Below are 15,946 nucleotides of genomic sequence, written 5' to 3' on the forward strand. Positions count from 1 at the left end.
TTCTAAAATGATCATTATGCATTAATGCAAATCGGATCTAAGTTCATCACAAAAACATCAAACCCCCAACAAAAACTTCAGTTTTCTTGTTTAGGTACATAAAGAATACACCTACTACTTCAATAAGCTCCCAAAAAATTCTTCAACATGTTAGCTTTCCACCCAATAAGTAAAAAAAGAAGGAAAGTTGAGGAGGGTTAGCCATTTACATCTTCCCGGTATGAGTTAGCTGAATTTAGAGCGTATATTTTGCAGTGGGCTTCGTAGCATGCTGTTTAAGGCAATGTCTTGTTCGATAGTCCCATTTTCTCGGCAATTTCTTTGGAAGTGTATGTGTCAGCTTGCTCCTGTATGGTAAGATGAATTTAAAAAATGAAAGTAAGGAGTTGTGTTCGCAAAACCAGTCATCAGCATGAAATAATATTCGAAAATGCTTGCATTTTGGAACAATGATTGAGCAAAATGTCATTCCCTACCTGAAGACGATGCAAGAGGTACATCAAGAAGAGATGCACAAATACCTGCGGCATTTACATATAGCATCATTAGAAAAGGAGCTTTTTAACTTCTTTTGCCAAAAGTAATTGGAGCATAGTGCCGGTTTTGAGTAAATTAGCGTGTCAAGTAATTGGTCAGTCTAGAATTTAATATGCTAGAGATGCCAGTTTAATCACTCAAGTAATGACATCAGTCACAGGCTATAATAATTGGGTTAAGAAGTTCGAATGCAATTAACCATTTAATATTACATCAAAATACCTGAACTCAAATTGACATTTTTCACTAGTTTTCTGAATTTTTCGGGCAAGTGTTCAAAACTTTTGTGGTTGGCACTCAAGTATGCAGTCACTGATGAGAATGAACTAGCATATAGCATCTTATATATATATATTTTAAAAAAAGGAACGAAATTACAAGCATGAAGTGATTTTATTAAAACTTCTTCATCCTACCGATGTAAATTAACAACTAAAAACTACGTAAAATGTACTAAGCCCTATCAATCTTCTGCTCAGCACCAAAGCCCCAATGGCACAGGTTAGGGGATACAGCAACTATAAAGTGTTAAACATGATATATATATATATATATAGCTGAATAAGGTGAAGTCATAAATGGTGGCATTAAAACAATATTTAGAAATATTAAAGTTCTACAAATTTGGGAGATGAGCATAACAATGGATTCATTTATTCGGTAGAAGGTTTGTTCGTCAAAAAGAAGACCATCCCCACATGTAAATCCATCTCCTATTTTTTGAAACATACGCAGCGAAGTGCTATTAGAATTAGGTATATATTTTTCTAATTCTATTTCTAGGAAGTTCTAGAAGAATTGTTATCTCAAGTTACTTAACAACAAAAGGAACACTACAAAACAGGCTGTCTAGCCTAACAACAACACTAAGTTAATAAACTACTGATCAAATTATCTCACCAGATAGAATAGCAGTATGATGCGAGCAGTTGGATATCGCCACAGAAATCTTGTGGCCCTAGCAGCCCCTTTGTCTACAAGTTTTACTGCCTTCTGCAACTGCAGCTGCAGCTGCACAATTATATTTATGGTGTTACAATATAATATGGAGGAACCAAGGAGAAAGTTTCATGGAATGAGACGTCACATTACCTGTAAGCTTGCCCCAGCCACTTGACGTTGATGCAAGGGGAGAGGCCTGAATGGTTAAAATAAGAACATAAATTGGTTCGGAGTGGTGAATGAATCGAAACAATGTTCACAGCCATAAATGGGTATCACATCTCAAGTAATCAACTTATCCATTTTAGAGCAAAACTTCAAAACCAATTTTTATATTCAAGCATACCCACAGTGCAAAGCTGTAGTAAGTGCGCATGATTTGTCACATGGTACTGCACTTCAAAACAACAGCCTGAGCAATATAAGGAATTGACTTATGGAAAAGACGTCATTTTTATGAATACTTTCTTCTACAGAACTTAAACTAGCATATGATGAAAGCCCCTGTTGCAATGCAAGTGTATCTTCTTTCTCAGTGAAATGATTGTGCCTTCTCATTCTAGCATCATATCAGATTCAATGTTTTTCTCAGCATAATCTTCACATACCAGTTTCTCTCTTTTATCAGTCGTTCTTATCTTTTATCTTATTCCAAGCAAATATAATGCTGAAATTTGTACATATTTCTAAAATATTTTATGGTTATATCCGAACAACAGAATTAGAGTCATTTTTTTTTACATTGAAATTTTTGTTTTATTACTTGATCATAATTTGAGTCAATGCCTTTGTTTATGAATTAAAATGCTTCTACACTCTTGAGGTCAATCACCATTTGCATTGCCTTGTGTAGGATGACACCCTATACATAATACGACAGATAAACTAGTCTACAAAATGCTCATCCCTTCCCCAATGTGATTATCTTCTGATCTTATCTGTCTAACTACTTGGTTATTCTTCCTCCTTTCCACCTTCCGGTTTTTTTATTTTTCCTAACTCATGTTTTCCTTTCACACGTGTGATGCTTATCTTTCTTTGCCTTTGCATTATGTAAGATTAATATAAATATAGGAAATCGTTGTAATTGATATCTATACTGAAACCTGAACTAAACAATATAATTTTTATATATTTTAGTAATGGTAAAATTACACACCTAAACATGTTTACTTCCTAAGTGTAAAAAATTTAGAAATATACAGCTACTTAATCCGTTTGCATAATTCAATCCATGCATTGAGGCATGTGCACACCAATTTCTATGGCTCAAAATACCATCTGCACCATGATGTAATGTGAAGCCTTGATGACTATGACTGAGCAAAATAAATTCTTAATGAACTCCTCATTGATTCAATATGGCTTTCAACGTAAATCCAACTCTATCCCATCTTCCCTTCCATTATATGTTCTTAATGTTGGTCCAGCACCTCCATGGAGATTGAACTTCAGCATTAATAGGCTCTACCTTGCTGTCAAAAACTACCCCCAACATATCCCTTGTAGTACAAATAAGGCCGTGGAGTATATTAATAAGAGTGGTGCTAGAGGTAGTGAAGAGTTATTGGTTAGGCTGCAATTAATTTCCCTATTTCTTTTGGACCTAACTTTTGTATCTCTCTTTTCTAATATAAGATTTTTTCACTTCTTAAAATGTAAATCAGCCTCTGGACCTAACTTTTGTATCTCTCTTTTCTAATATAAGATTTTTTCACTTCTTAAAATGTAAATCAGCCTCTGCACCTGGGTACATGAAAAATCATCAGCAGTTCTAGTAGGGAGATTCAAAATTACTAGAGAAGATAACGGACATTAATAACTAACAAAAATGATATAAGGACATTGTCAACCAGGGAACCTAAATGCAGCTTAGAAGCCACAAGAGATAACACATCAGCAATTTAATGCAAGAAGTCTAAAGAACACATGCCTCGAAAAAGAGATTAGAAAGCACAATTATACTAGTAAACGTTATATCAATAATCAATTTATAAGAAAAAAATAGTTGAAATGGTCAATTTTTTATATGTTGAAGATGACTTTTAATTATTTCCGAGAATCAATTAGGCAAAAGCAAATTAAACTTTCATATATTCTCACTTGCGCACAATATTTTGACCAAGTACCATATATACTTACTCAAGTGCTTTGACATCAGTGTCCTCTTCCCAAGATGTTGATCCTCGACGAGAAACTTTATTCCTTTCAGCTTCTAACTGTTTTACAATATAAAGGCAAGAACAAATTTACCAAGAAGAATAAAGGACACGCACAATAAAAGATGAATACAACATACACCCAAGTTCAGACCTGTACTTCCTGGAGACGTTTCAATTCCTTCTCCAACTGAAACTCAGCTGCAGCTTTTTCACTGGCCATAGTTTCCAATTGTGTTTGCTTGAAATACTGACACAAATCAATAATATGACATCAAACAAACTACGATGGTGCAGGAATGCAAAGGAGAAAATCCATAAAATTAATACTTGTGCTTACCAGTAAATCGGTTAGTTCCCGATACCGCTTTTCCAGTTCCATATGTTCCTACTCAATGACATAGACAACATGATACTTACATACTTAGAGACAAGCTCAATGTATGGAAACATACAAATAAGCTATGTTGCATGTTATTATGAATGAAAAATTAGTGAACCACAACTAGTTAGTAGCATTGGATCATTTGTAAAATCATATTTATGAAAATATATATATATGCTCCATAGGAAGCATTGAAATTAAATGTAGATGCCTGAGTTGAATCATCAATACCATTGCATCCCTCTATATTTGCAAATGCTGACAATTACGCATTTATCTTAGCATAAGCTGTATTGCATACATAAACACAAATAAATTAAAATTTGTAATACCCAAAGCACTGAAGGCCTTGGAAAATTTTCTACATTATTTAATGTCATTCACAGTACATGAGAAATGATAAGTATTAAGTAGACCATAAATAATACATGAAGAATGGCAAGGCAAAATCCATATGGGGAAAAATGAATCAAGGTTAAATGAAAAACCAAATTTCACCATTTTTATATATAGAAGCAATGCAACTCCTGCATATCATTGCATCTGAGAAAGTGAAAATTACTGTTGTATTACACAAATTCTATCCTAGATAACCTAAATATAATGAGTAGATAAATGTCTACCTGTCGTGAGTAATGTTCAGCATCCCTCTTCATAGCAGATAATTCAACCCTCATCTTTTGAACTTCAGCCTGAAATCCAGTTAACCATAAATTTCTCAGGCCCTAATAATCAGTAACGACTTGAACATACATACCCTATATTACACCGTCATCTAGTTTAATATGACATTATCTAGAAACAACAAAATTAACTTGCCTCCATCGATGAAAGTTTGTTTTCTGCATCTCTCTGACCTTCGCGTGCACGTTCCACTTCCTCTTGCATTGCTTGCACCTTCGCATTCAAATGCATGAAATCAGATGAAAGTTACTGAAACTGTTATGTTCACTCAACAATAATACCACTCTGTTTTTTTCCTAAAATAATAATTATACATAGGAGAAGCACTTAGGTCAGATTTCAGATTGTATTTGACTAATTGGGTACAAAACCTAGTGACACATCAACCCAATTTCCAACTTGTGGCAGGTAACAGTTTGTGACCTAAAACCAAATATTATGGGTTCACAGGTGATCTATTAAAACTCAAAATAACCTATGTTTACACAACAAATTCAGATTCAAAATATATTGTATCACATTATCAAGTAATGTAAACAAAATTGAAACATTTTTATCCATAAATTCATGGTATACATCAAAATCAACATTTCTTGTTTTTTTAAATTAAAAACAGAAAGGACTAACAAGTAACTAAGGGTGTGTTTGTTTGGAGGATTGGATTAGATTTCCACTATTCATCCCATTTTTTCTCCCCAAAAAAATCAAATCAAACACCTATTTTTCATTTTTTATATTATACTAAAAATCAATTTTACATTCAAAACATCACATCAACACCTATTTATATCACATCATACAACTATTCAAATTCATAATTTTTACTATTCAAATCCCAACTCAAAATCCAAACCCCCAAACAAACACACCCTAAAAGTTTCCTGTTGGCGCTCATTTACAGTAGTCAAGAGTTTATTAGGAATTTGTGATTGCTTTGGTATTGATCCATAAGTTTTCTGAAATTGAAAACCAAAATGTAGGGTGTGTTTGTCTGGGGGTTTGGATTTTTTGTTGGATTTGAATAGTAAAAAAAATTTTAATTGGAATAGTTGTATGATGTGATATAAATAGATGTTGATTTGATATTTTGAATGTAAATATGATTTTTAGTATAATATAGAAAATAAAATATAGATGTTTGATTTGACGTTTTTTAGAAGAAAAAAAATTGGTAAATAGTAGAAATTTGGGAAATTTTGATAAAAGAACACACTATATTTTTTTCATTATGTTGACCTGTTTGGTTATTAATATGAATTATATTCATCAAATATTTAACAGGAAAAAATGGGTTATGGGCCAATCAACGCAATTTGAGTGTACTAACATAAAACCCAATGTTTTTGCATTTTGTCAAGAAGTCCAACCCTTGTCAATCTATGCAGTTTAAAATATGGTACTAAAACTTTTTAAACCTGTATGGCTTGATTTCCATCTTCAGGGGACTTCTTTTGTCCACGGCGGACACGGGCCTCCATATCTTGCAGTTCTTGATTCAAAGACGAACATTCAACCTAGTGCCAATAAAAACAAAAAAAATCATCTGTATTCAAGTTTACTGTTATCTCAGTTTGAAGACTTGAAATTGGGACAGATGAAACCGTTGATGGAACAATTACCTCAAGAAGTGCTACTTTCTGTTCAAGTTCTGCTGCTTTTGAAGCCCTATCATCTGCTGTTCTCTGATGGTATAATGAAAATATATGTGAAATATAGTGTTACACTGAACATTGAAAGGTAAACATATAAAACATCTGTTGTAAGTAAGATTGTCAGATTCAGAAAGGCAAATACATTATTTTCTCTGGATTAAAACTCTCACTCAGTTCATTCCAAAAGCATGGTAAAAAATGGTGCCTTTGATAGACTATACTATTGGTAGGAATATATTTATAACATACTTAATAACAAATTAAGAAATCAATAAGTGTTCTAGAAAAGCTTTGATGTATAAGGGACCTTTTTTTAAGTTACTCCAAAATCACATCAAATTAAATTTCAGGGTAAACTGTATAATATCTCCTTGTGTATTAATATGAATGCATAAAATACTTTGTGTTTTATTTATTGCGTGAAACTATTTTATGGCAAATTAAATTATGCACAAAAGTCCATCTTCGTTCAATGTTGATATTTGATAGTAAATACACACCTAATTATGCAAGTTTTAGGTATAAAAAGAGGTAAAATATCTTAAATGGAGTTATTTCAATAAAGAAATAAATAAATAATTGTTCAATAATTCATTTTATAATTTTTTTGTAAAAATTAGGTAACAGTTCGTCTCCAAAAAACTACTAAATGAAATGTTGTAAATTATTTATTTATTTATTTTATTCAAAATTACTATTTAAGATATTTTCCTCTTTTTATTTATATAAAACTTGCATAATTAAGTGCGCGTTTACAATAAAACATCCTGACGAAAAGAGTATTTTGTGCATACTTTAATTTAACATAAGGGAATTTCACGTAATAAACAAAATACAAAATGTTTCGTGCATTTTTACTAAAATACAAGATCTAATAAAATTTACCCTAAATGTTATTGGTTATTAATTCCAAGTTTAGTAATACTTACCCTAAAAGACGTCCTAGTTTCAACAACAAAAATGAAAAGCATAAGTTATGAATAAACATGAGTTACTTAAATATATATTGCTATTTCTCAAGAATACTTTCACTTTATTATATTTTTATAATTATTATTGTTTTTTTTTATAGCCAAAGAAAGGGAAGAGTACAAAACTGAGGGGGGAGTATTTTGAAGAAAAGGAAAATAGATTATGTTAGGGACTCGAAAACTGCAGAAAACTCTCACTAAGCATGTCCAAAAACACTGTTTGTACTAGTAATATTGGTTCATAAGTTGTTTTCATGAAAAATGAATCCACATTGTATCTGTAAAAGTAAAAGCGAGAGACCTATCATAATGGTTGCTAGAGTTAGATTCACAGTGAAATCTGTAAACTTTTCTTACAGATAGAAATTGATCCCAATACGACTTTGCACAATACACCCTGGCTTAATTGCTTATCGTGAAATGACTGGGCTTGTATTTTAATTTTTCTAAGTTCGGAAGTTGTCCTTATGTGCATGGCCACATGCATTAGAGGGTCAAAAACATGAAGATTGACCCCCAGCAGAGAGAGAGGGAGAGTATTAAGTAAATGCTTGCAAGAATATTCAACAAGTCAAGACCCCATGGATTACCTGAATTCTAGCTAATGCTGCAGATGCTTCAATAGCTCTCTGTTCCAGTTCTACTTCCCTTTCTCTAGCTGCCTGTTGTGTTAATAAATACTTCATTAAGCTGCATTTAAAAGCTCTTACATAGAAAATCTTATGATTCAGATATCCAAAAATGCCAAGAAGAATCAAAGAATACAATGAACACAGAAAAATGAATTCAACGTGGCAATCGGGGAGAAAAGACAGAGGAAGAAAGACAACCAGCTTGGTGGCGTTATGTGCAGCATGCTCTTCTTCAGCTCTTCGTTCAGCAGCAGCCAATTCCTCCCTTAGTGCCTGACATTAATAAAATCTTCACCTATTCAGAGTTCATTGTAATCATAGCCCTTAGAAGAAAAGCTCAACTTACTTGCATCATCCTTGTTTCAGTTAGTTCTCTATTTCTGATTACAGACTCCATATTTTCCTGATAAAGATATTTAGGGCAAAATAAGAAAAATTAGCTGACAAACATGATACTTAATCATTTATTAACTATAACACAATCATATCATGTGTGAATTCTATCCTTCAATATAGCATCAACATGATAATTACTTCCTCTGTCATCTAAATATGTTCTCACTTTCCTTCTTTTTTTTTTTTTTTTTTGTCATCTACATTTATTCCCTTTTTTATTTTCAGTAAAAAAAATACAACTTTTTCTACTTTTTCTTTACCCAAAAAAGTAAAAATTTCTAATTTTACCTATTTTTCTTAAAATCTGTGCCCGGTCAAATGAGTACACAATTAGATGACAGAGGGAGTACATTACAAAGCGATATAACAAGACAAAGGCCTAGGAGAAACTAACTGTTGTTTAAAAGACGAAGGGGAAACATTCACAATACATGAAACTAGACCAAATGAATTCAGTAAAATTTTCATTAATTGACTTAACTCCGAAATGCAACCCGGCAAGATGAAAGAGAAAGGGAGAAAAAAAATGACAATTTTCATTATTTTAAACGCAATATTGAGGTGATAACAGTTTCAGATCTTCCTAGAATATAAGCAATTCCTCCTTTTTCTTCTCAAAATCTGTACCTAGGAGACTGCTTTAGATACAGACAGTATTGACAAAACTGATATTCAATGGTATCAAGCTTATCTGAAAAATCAAAATATAAAATAACCTGCAGCGATGACAAATTTTCTTCAGACAAAGCAACTTGCTTCTTCAGAGCGTCAACTGAACCCGCAAGTGACTCTATCTCAGCATTCTTTGCAGACAATGCCTCTGCCATATTTGCCTCAACTCTGCTCACGTCTTCTTTAGATAGAAATAGATCTTTCTGAAGTTTCTTTATGCTAGCTTCATATGATTTAGTCAATTCCCTCTGCCACGGAAATGTATAACAACACAAGCAATTATTGCAACAGCTACAGGCACAGGTAAATGAAACTTTTAGTTCATAATTTTGTTTCACCTCTGCCAGAAGAAGCTCTTCTAATTGAGCATTCTCTGATTTGTACTCTTGCAGGCGCGATGACAGGCCAGCACAAACCTACGAATGACAATGTTAAGCATAAAGAATAAATACCAAGACACTAAACAAGTAGCGTGAGCATCTTGAAATAGGAAATATGTCAATGTCCTGGATGAACAAGGCAGCCATTGCTATCTAAAGAATCAACAAGAAACTGGTTGGATCAATATAACCAATTATCCTGAATTCATATTATTGCATGAACAAATCACAAAATTGCTAGCTTGATAAATTACATTTTAAAAATTGTGAATAAATAATTAATTTTTGCTGCAACTGAATGCTTTTCCTTCCACACATACCCTGTTATTTTTTCTATCATTCTGTTATTCATTATCAAAATATTCATAACTCACACAAATCACAAATTCACATTCTATCCAACAGATCCCAATCTCCCAGTTTTCACTTCTTCAAGCTCTCACATCAGCAACATTTTCCTTTAAAATGAAGAACAGAGTAGCTCATACCCACATCATTAAAAAAAAAAAAAAAAAAAAAGACTCTGCATACTGTGGTAGTTGTTTAATTTTTTGACACTGATTAAGATGCGGCTGGCATTGCTTATAATAGGTGTTATAGATTGAATTGGGTTGTAAAATAGTGTCTTACATGATGGATGCAAATTGCACAACACACGTTGGGATGCCCTGGGTACTTAAAAAGTAGGTATAAATGCAATGTGGATATCTTAAAAATTAAAAAACATGATTGTATTATTATCACTTCAATCATGAACTGTTAATTTCATGTGAAAAAGCTTTTGGTTCTCTTGCCATCCAGTGTTAACAAGACATTAGGAAGCATAAGCCTTGACCCATAACTAAATTTACCTATTTATACAACGAGAATCCTAACTTTAACTTTCCTATAAATACAAAATGTACTCATCCTTCAGCACAAACATTTTCATGTTTCCTTTGAAAAGCCAACACTTGCATATGTGAAAATTTTGATTTCTCGAAATTTCACATACAGTATTTTACTTCTTGAAGTATAATCACTTCATTCATTCATTCACCTCCAAACAATGCTAATTTGACTACTAATGCATACTTAGCTCCTTTCTAGAACATAGAGAGTTTTGAATAATCAGATGGCTATGCTGGAGAGTGGGTCCAAGTTTCAATTATAAACTAAATTAACACTTAAATAAACCTGTAATATGCATTCCAACATGGGTTCAAAAGCAAGCAACTTTTTTAAAAGCTTATTCAGGCTTTAAGCACCCCACTGAAGGCACCAGCACATTATGCATTAAGTCATCATAATTTCTTTCCTTATTTCCCATATTGAATCCAGTGGATTCAACCTAAACCACAGCCATCAAATTATAGGATACCAAAGAAAGTAACTTGCTCATTTTTCTTTGTTTTTCAGAATGTCAGTATCTTATTCACCAGAGGAAAATAAATCATTCGTGTCTATAGGAATTTTTATCACGTCAGACCAGGAGAAAGCTGTGAAAAGAATGGGTGTTTCTTTTTACAACTGGATAGATCTAGGAAAGCATACATATTTATATTTCAATTTAAACCACGGCGTAAAACTGAAAAGGTGAAGCCATCCGGAAGGACTGCTGAAGAACAACATAGCTAAATAAAACAGAAGTAAACAATTTTAATTAGATTAAACAATGAAAACTAAAACATGTCAACTTAAGATATCCAACCATCAATGAAAAGGAAAAAATTCCTCACCCGCGCAAGTCTGGCTTCTTTTGACTGTCCTGATGAAACTGTTGTCTTAAGTAATCCATGCGCCTGTTGAACTAAAATATTTAGTCCACAAGCTTTCCAAAAATTAAAATATCCTGAACATAGGTTCAGAAGTTACAGTTTTTGGACAAGTTTACCTCTTCTAATTGCTCTTGCACGTCCTCTGCAGGGGTAACAACGTTTTGTTCTACATGCTGCTTAATTCTGGTGTCAGGTTCAATTACTATCTCCGAATCCTTCAACTGTGTATCATTTTTCGTTGGAGTATCTTCATGTAGACCTTGCGGTTTTGGAAGGTCAGTGTTTTTCTGTGAACCAGTATCTTCTGACATCACATCATGGTTTGAGCTGTTGATGTTTTGAGTCGAGTCAAATGGAAAATCTCCATTCACAGCACCAATATCTTTGGTTGAGTGTGATTGATTCTCAACAGGTCCATCTGCAGATTCTCCACTTTGGAGATCTCCATTTATAGTTGAAGGTGCACCTTCCACATTAGCAGAACCATCAGTATCCGGGTGTAAGCTAACTTCCTTGACCTCCTCATCATGAGATATTGTTCCAGACAGGGAATCCTCTGTTACAGAACCAACTCTGTCAGTTTTCTTTTGTTCACCTTCACCATTGTCAACATCACTACTAGGAACACCGGGTTTGCTTTCAATATTTTCATTCGAAGGCATAGGAACATTTCCATCAGGTTGTGTTTGCGGTTGTGATGTTTTGGGGATATCTTGCTCTTTATTGCTTGAAGAACCTTGATTGGCCGAGTTTTTTTTCTGAGAATGAAAGAAATTTTCTTATTATAACATTACGGGGATAATATATTTGAAATGCAGAAACCAATGTCTTCTGACTAACTAAAAATGAAGGACATAGATAATTACCTTTCTTGATCTACCCTTCTTCGTTTGAGATCCTAGTCCATTGGATTCTTTATTGTTGGAAAAAGTAGAATGAAATTAGCTTAAAAATAAAAAAGTAGAAAAAAAAAGTTACAATAGCACATAGTTAAGAAGAACAATAAACAATTCTGAATTGGCTACAGGAACCCATCTTTTTAACTGAATGGAGTATCTCCAAAACTAGGGGCAGAGCTGCAGAGCCCTTCACCCGAGGCTGATAAGGCAAGGTTTTTGTATCTAAAAAATAGGAATACCACACTGCTCAAGCTTAAGACTAAGATCATAAATAAGTAACAGGGATTCACATAAAAATGAGGCAAAGAAGCTTAATATACAATTTAAGTCTTCCCGGCTAATCATAAACAATGGAAGAAACTTTCATGAACAATGTCCTTAGCAGAATGAATCAGGATTATGTTAGATTTTCATCTCCACAATAGATCAGAGCATTTTGGGGCATTTTACAGCACTTCTTTCAATACATTTGGTTGCTATGGGATCACTCATTTTGTGTTGTTTGCAACCATTTTTGTGCAGATTTTACAGCTTTCCCATGAATCTCTTAATTTTCTCTAGATACTGTCTAAAATCACATAAGTTTCTTCATAATAGACTGATAGTAATATCGGGGAAAAAAGAAATGTCAATAAGATTGCTATAGTTACAACTGTTTCGTCATATGGCATGATATAGCCCAAAAACAAGCCAAACAGATGGTGCAGAATGAAGCCTACACCTTGTCAAAGCACAGGGAGAAACCATTCATGTAAAAACTAAAACGTCACATTAATACAACCTGGTATCACAAACTAAAACAAATAATAATACTAATACTAATAATAATAATAATAATGCCAAATAGATAATACACACTAGCATTTCACAACCTATATGTAGTAACAATTACTAAAGGTTTTAAACTGCTGGCAATTGAGGAGAAGGCCCTAATCCTGGCGGTACAACCCTTGCATAATGTCAATGTGTACGTTCTACCATAACAATTAATTAATGTCATAGTTAAATCAGCAACAAGAAACCTAATAAACAGAAGAATTGCAAAGGCATTGCATCTTGAGGCATCAAATACAACCCAATCAAATAATCTTAACAAGACAAATTAACTAGGATACATGATCTTGAGTGTCTAAAGTTGATCCAAAAGGTTCACCATTAAAATGTGATCAACCACCCTTGATATGTAACTACCACGTTATTAGTTGGAGAGAGTTGGATATGTCATAGCTATGACCATATTATCTTTGAGAAACATGTCGCTTAACTTAGCAACAAATCAAGAAATCCAGATCCATTATCAAATGTGCATTCTAAACATATATCCGCGAAGAGGAATCAAAACATCGAAACATGCCTGGAGGGGGAACACGCAGCTCATCTGGCTTCTCACCAACCACAAGCTTTGCCCTTCGGTCCACCACTTCAAATATATCTGGAAGATACCAAATAAACATCCACAAATCATGATTTCATTCACCATTTAAAAATTAAAAACCATAGATTGACGAATTCCGTTCCCGAAAAGCAAACAATAATCACAAACAACCGCTCCATGTCAAAACGAGCTGCAAGAACCATACCTTCAGCCACTTTCAGCCACGAAGCCATCAAATTGACTCAGGAACTACAACAACAAATACACACATACACAATAAATAATAATAATAAAGAAAGACGGCCTGATATTCTTGGATGATCAAATGGGGCAATTTCCAAATCACAAAATACTTCGACTTGGACTGATCCCGCAGTGCAAACACTGCAAATCAAAGATCGAACACAACAAAATTATATATAATATATATACCGCGAATAATGATGAAAGATACAAATATTGGAAGGAATGCGCAGAGGTGGATCACCTGTCTTGGTTAACATTTCAAGCGATGGACGGATTAGTACGACGTCGTATCAAGCTTCCCGGAAAGCTATTCCTGTTCGAGCAAATGATCTGGGCCGTTCGTTATCGGGCCTGGGTTTAATCTTAATTCGATTATTGGGCTTCAATTATCTTAACAAGTTTTTGTTACATTAAGGTGGCATTTGTTACCCAAAACTAAATTGTAGATAAATGAGAGTAGAAAATAGAAATAGAATTGAGTAGAGAATAAGCTCTTGTTTGCTGAATAGATAATTCAATTGAGAAATGTATAAAAAAAAAATGCAGTTATATGAATAGATCAAAGAATAAATTATTAATTAGATAAAAAAAAAGTTTTAACGAACGAGAATTCATGAAAAGTATTTTTGGTGACTTTTTTTTTTAAAAAAATTATAAATTATATACGATGTTTTATATTTTAGTATAATTTTTTAAAAAAATCGTAAAACTTAAATACTTTAACAATAAATTAAATTTGATTTTTGTAAATTAAAAAATATATATATAAAAATTAGATAGTAAAAAAAAATTTAAAAAGTTAAAAAAAATATATACCGATGTATCATTTCTCTTCATTTCCTCTATCCGAGAAATAAAAACAGAGAAATAAAAACAGAGAAATGAAAATAATTTATTTCTCAAATTTTATTTCTCTAACTCAAACAAACAAAAGAAATGAGATCATTTCTATTTATCTGCCCTCGTTTCTATGTACCAAACACCCCGAGTGTGTCAATTAAACAAAAATGTATGTTTTTTCAAAAATATTAATATATCATACTTTCATTATTTTTATATTCTCTTTCCATAAAAAAATGTACAAGACCTTGGTACAATATCTTTATAACAGAATAAGGTCTTTAAGTAGTTAGTGTCTGCCGTTAGTAAAAGTACGATGCGACTCTGGAAAAGTTGTCGTATGATAGAGCAATTTGTTGTTAAGACCAACTCCAATGGTTGTGCAAAAAATGGGGGAGGGGCTTCAACCCACCCCCAAATCCCTACATTTTTTAAGTTATATACCGTATGGAGTAATACTCCATTTTTTAGTGGAGTTTTTATGGTATTTTGTGGTGTTTTTTTATTTTTGTTATTTTTTTAGGTGCATTGTGTAATTTTTTTTAGAAGATTATGTATAATTTTATACTATATATAATTTTATTTTTTTGAAAAAAAATGTATAATTTTATTTTTTAAAAGTGAGGTATAATTTTATTTTTTGGAAAGTGATATATAATTTTAATTTTTTAAAAAATATGTATAATTTTATTTTTAAAATTGATATATAATTTTACTTTTCGGAAAGTGATATAATTTTGTTTTTTTAGATTATGTGTAATTTTATTTTTTAAAAGTGATATATAATTTTATTTTTTTGAAAGTGATATGTAATTTTATTTTTTTAAATTATTTTATTTGTAATAGTTATTAATTATAAATTTTAATTTTCATATATGTAATTTTAAAATGATATATAAATTGTGTGTATGAATTATAATGTAAAAATAATTAATATTGTGGTATAATTTATAAATATGAAATATAATATAAAATAATATAAAAGAAGAATACATAGAAAATATACGCTTTTAGACTAAAATTGAAGATCTATTGTAGCAACGGTAAAAATTGAGTGATGGATTGAAGATGACCTAAGAGCATCTGTTGCAGTCACCTTATTTGTTACCTTATCATTGTTTTTTCAGTTTTTATTATAACAATCCAACTTTATTATCTTTCCCAAGAACAGGTTACCTTCAACAAAAATTAAAAAAGACAAAAAAAATTAAATTAAATACTATTCAAAACTTTTTGAAATTTCAAAATTTTAAATTATAAATTTAACATAAATTATTATTATTATATATATAATTCATTAATCAATTCTCATACTTTATCTATCATATTTTAAATTTATTTGTTGTTCTCTATTTTACTACATATATTATTTGGATACGATCTGAAAATAAAAATAATAATTTTTAAGTTATATTTTTT

The 15,946-nt window shown here is 32.0% G+C and overlaps 1 protein-coding gene across 1 annotated transcript; it reads right to left on the bottom strand.

Moving 5' to 3' along the window:
- LOC127266307 (golgin candidate 1-like) lies at positions 1–13,990 on the bottom strand. Its single transcript, XM_051296512.1, has 22 exons — positions 13,929–13,990; positions 13,647–13,825; positions 13,421–13,498; positions 12,034–12,080; positions 11,284–11,925; positions 11,129–11,191; positions 9,369–9,446; positions 9,075–9,278; positions 8,309–8,365; positions 8,161–8,235; positions 7,921–7,992; positions 6,327–6,389; positions 6,123–6,221; positions 4,843–4,920; positions 4,647–4,715; positions 3,979–4,026; positions 3,793–3,888; positions 3,622–3,698; positions 1,630–1,675; positions 1,438–1,548; positions 477–521; positions 1–347 (listed from the first exon to the last, which is right to left on the bottom strand). The coding sequence occupies exons 2-22, from the start codon at positions 13,672–13,674 to the stop codon at positions 276–278; spliced, it is 2,148 nt and encodes a 715-aa protein (XP_051152469.1). The 5' UTR covers positions 13,675–13,825; positions 13,929–13,990; the 3' UTR covers positions 1–275.
- Between the last annotated feature and the right edge of the window lie 1,956 nt (positions 13,991–15,946).

The sequence above is a fragment of the Andrographis paniculata genome, unplaced genomic scaffold, assembly GCF_009805555.1.
Source record: "Andrographis paniculata isolate CXL003 unplaced genomic scaffold, ASM980555v1 Contig75END, whole genome shotgun sequence".
Taxonomy (NCBI): domain Eukaryota; kingdom Viridiplantae; phylum Streptophyta; class Magnoliopsida; order Lamiales; family Acanthaceae; genus Andrographis; species Andrographis paniculata.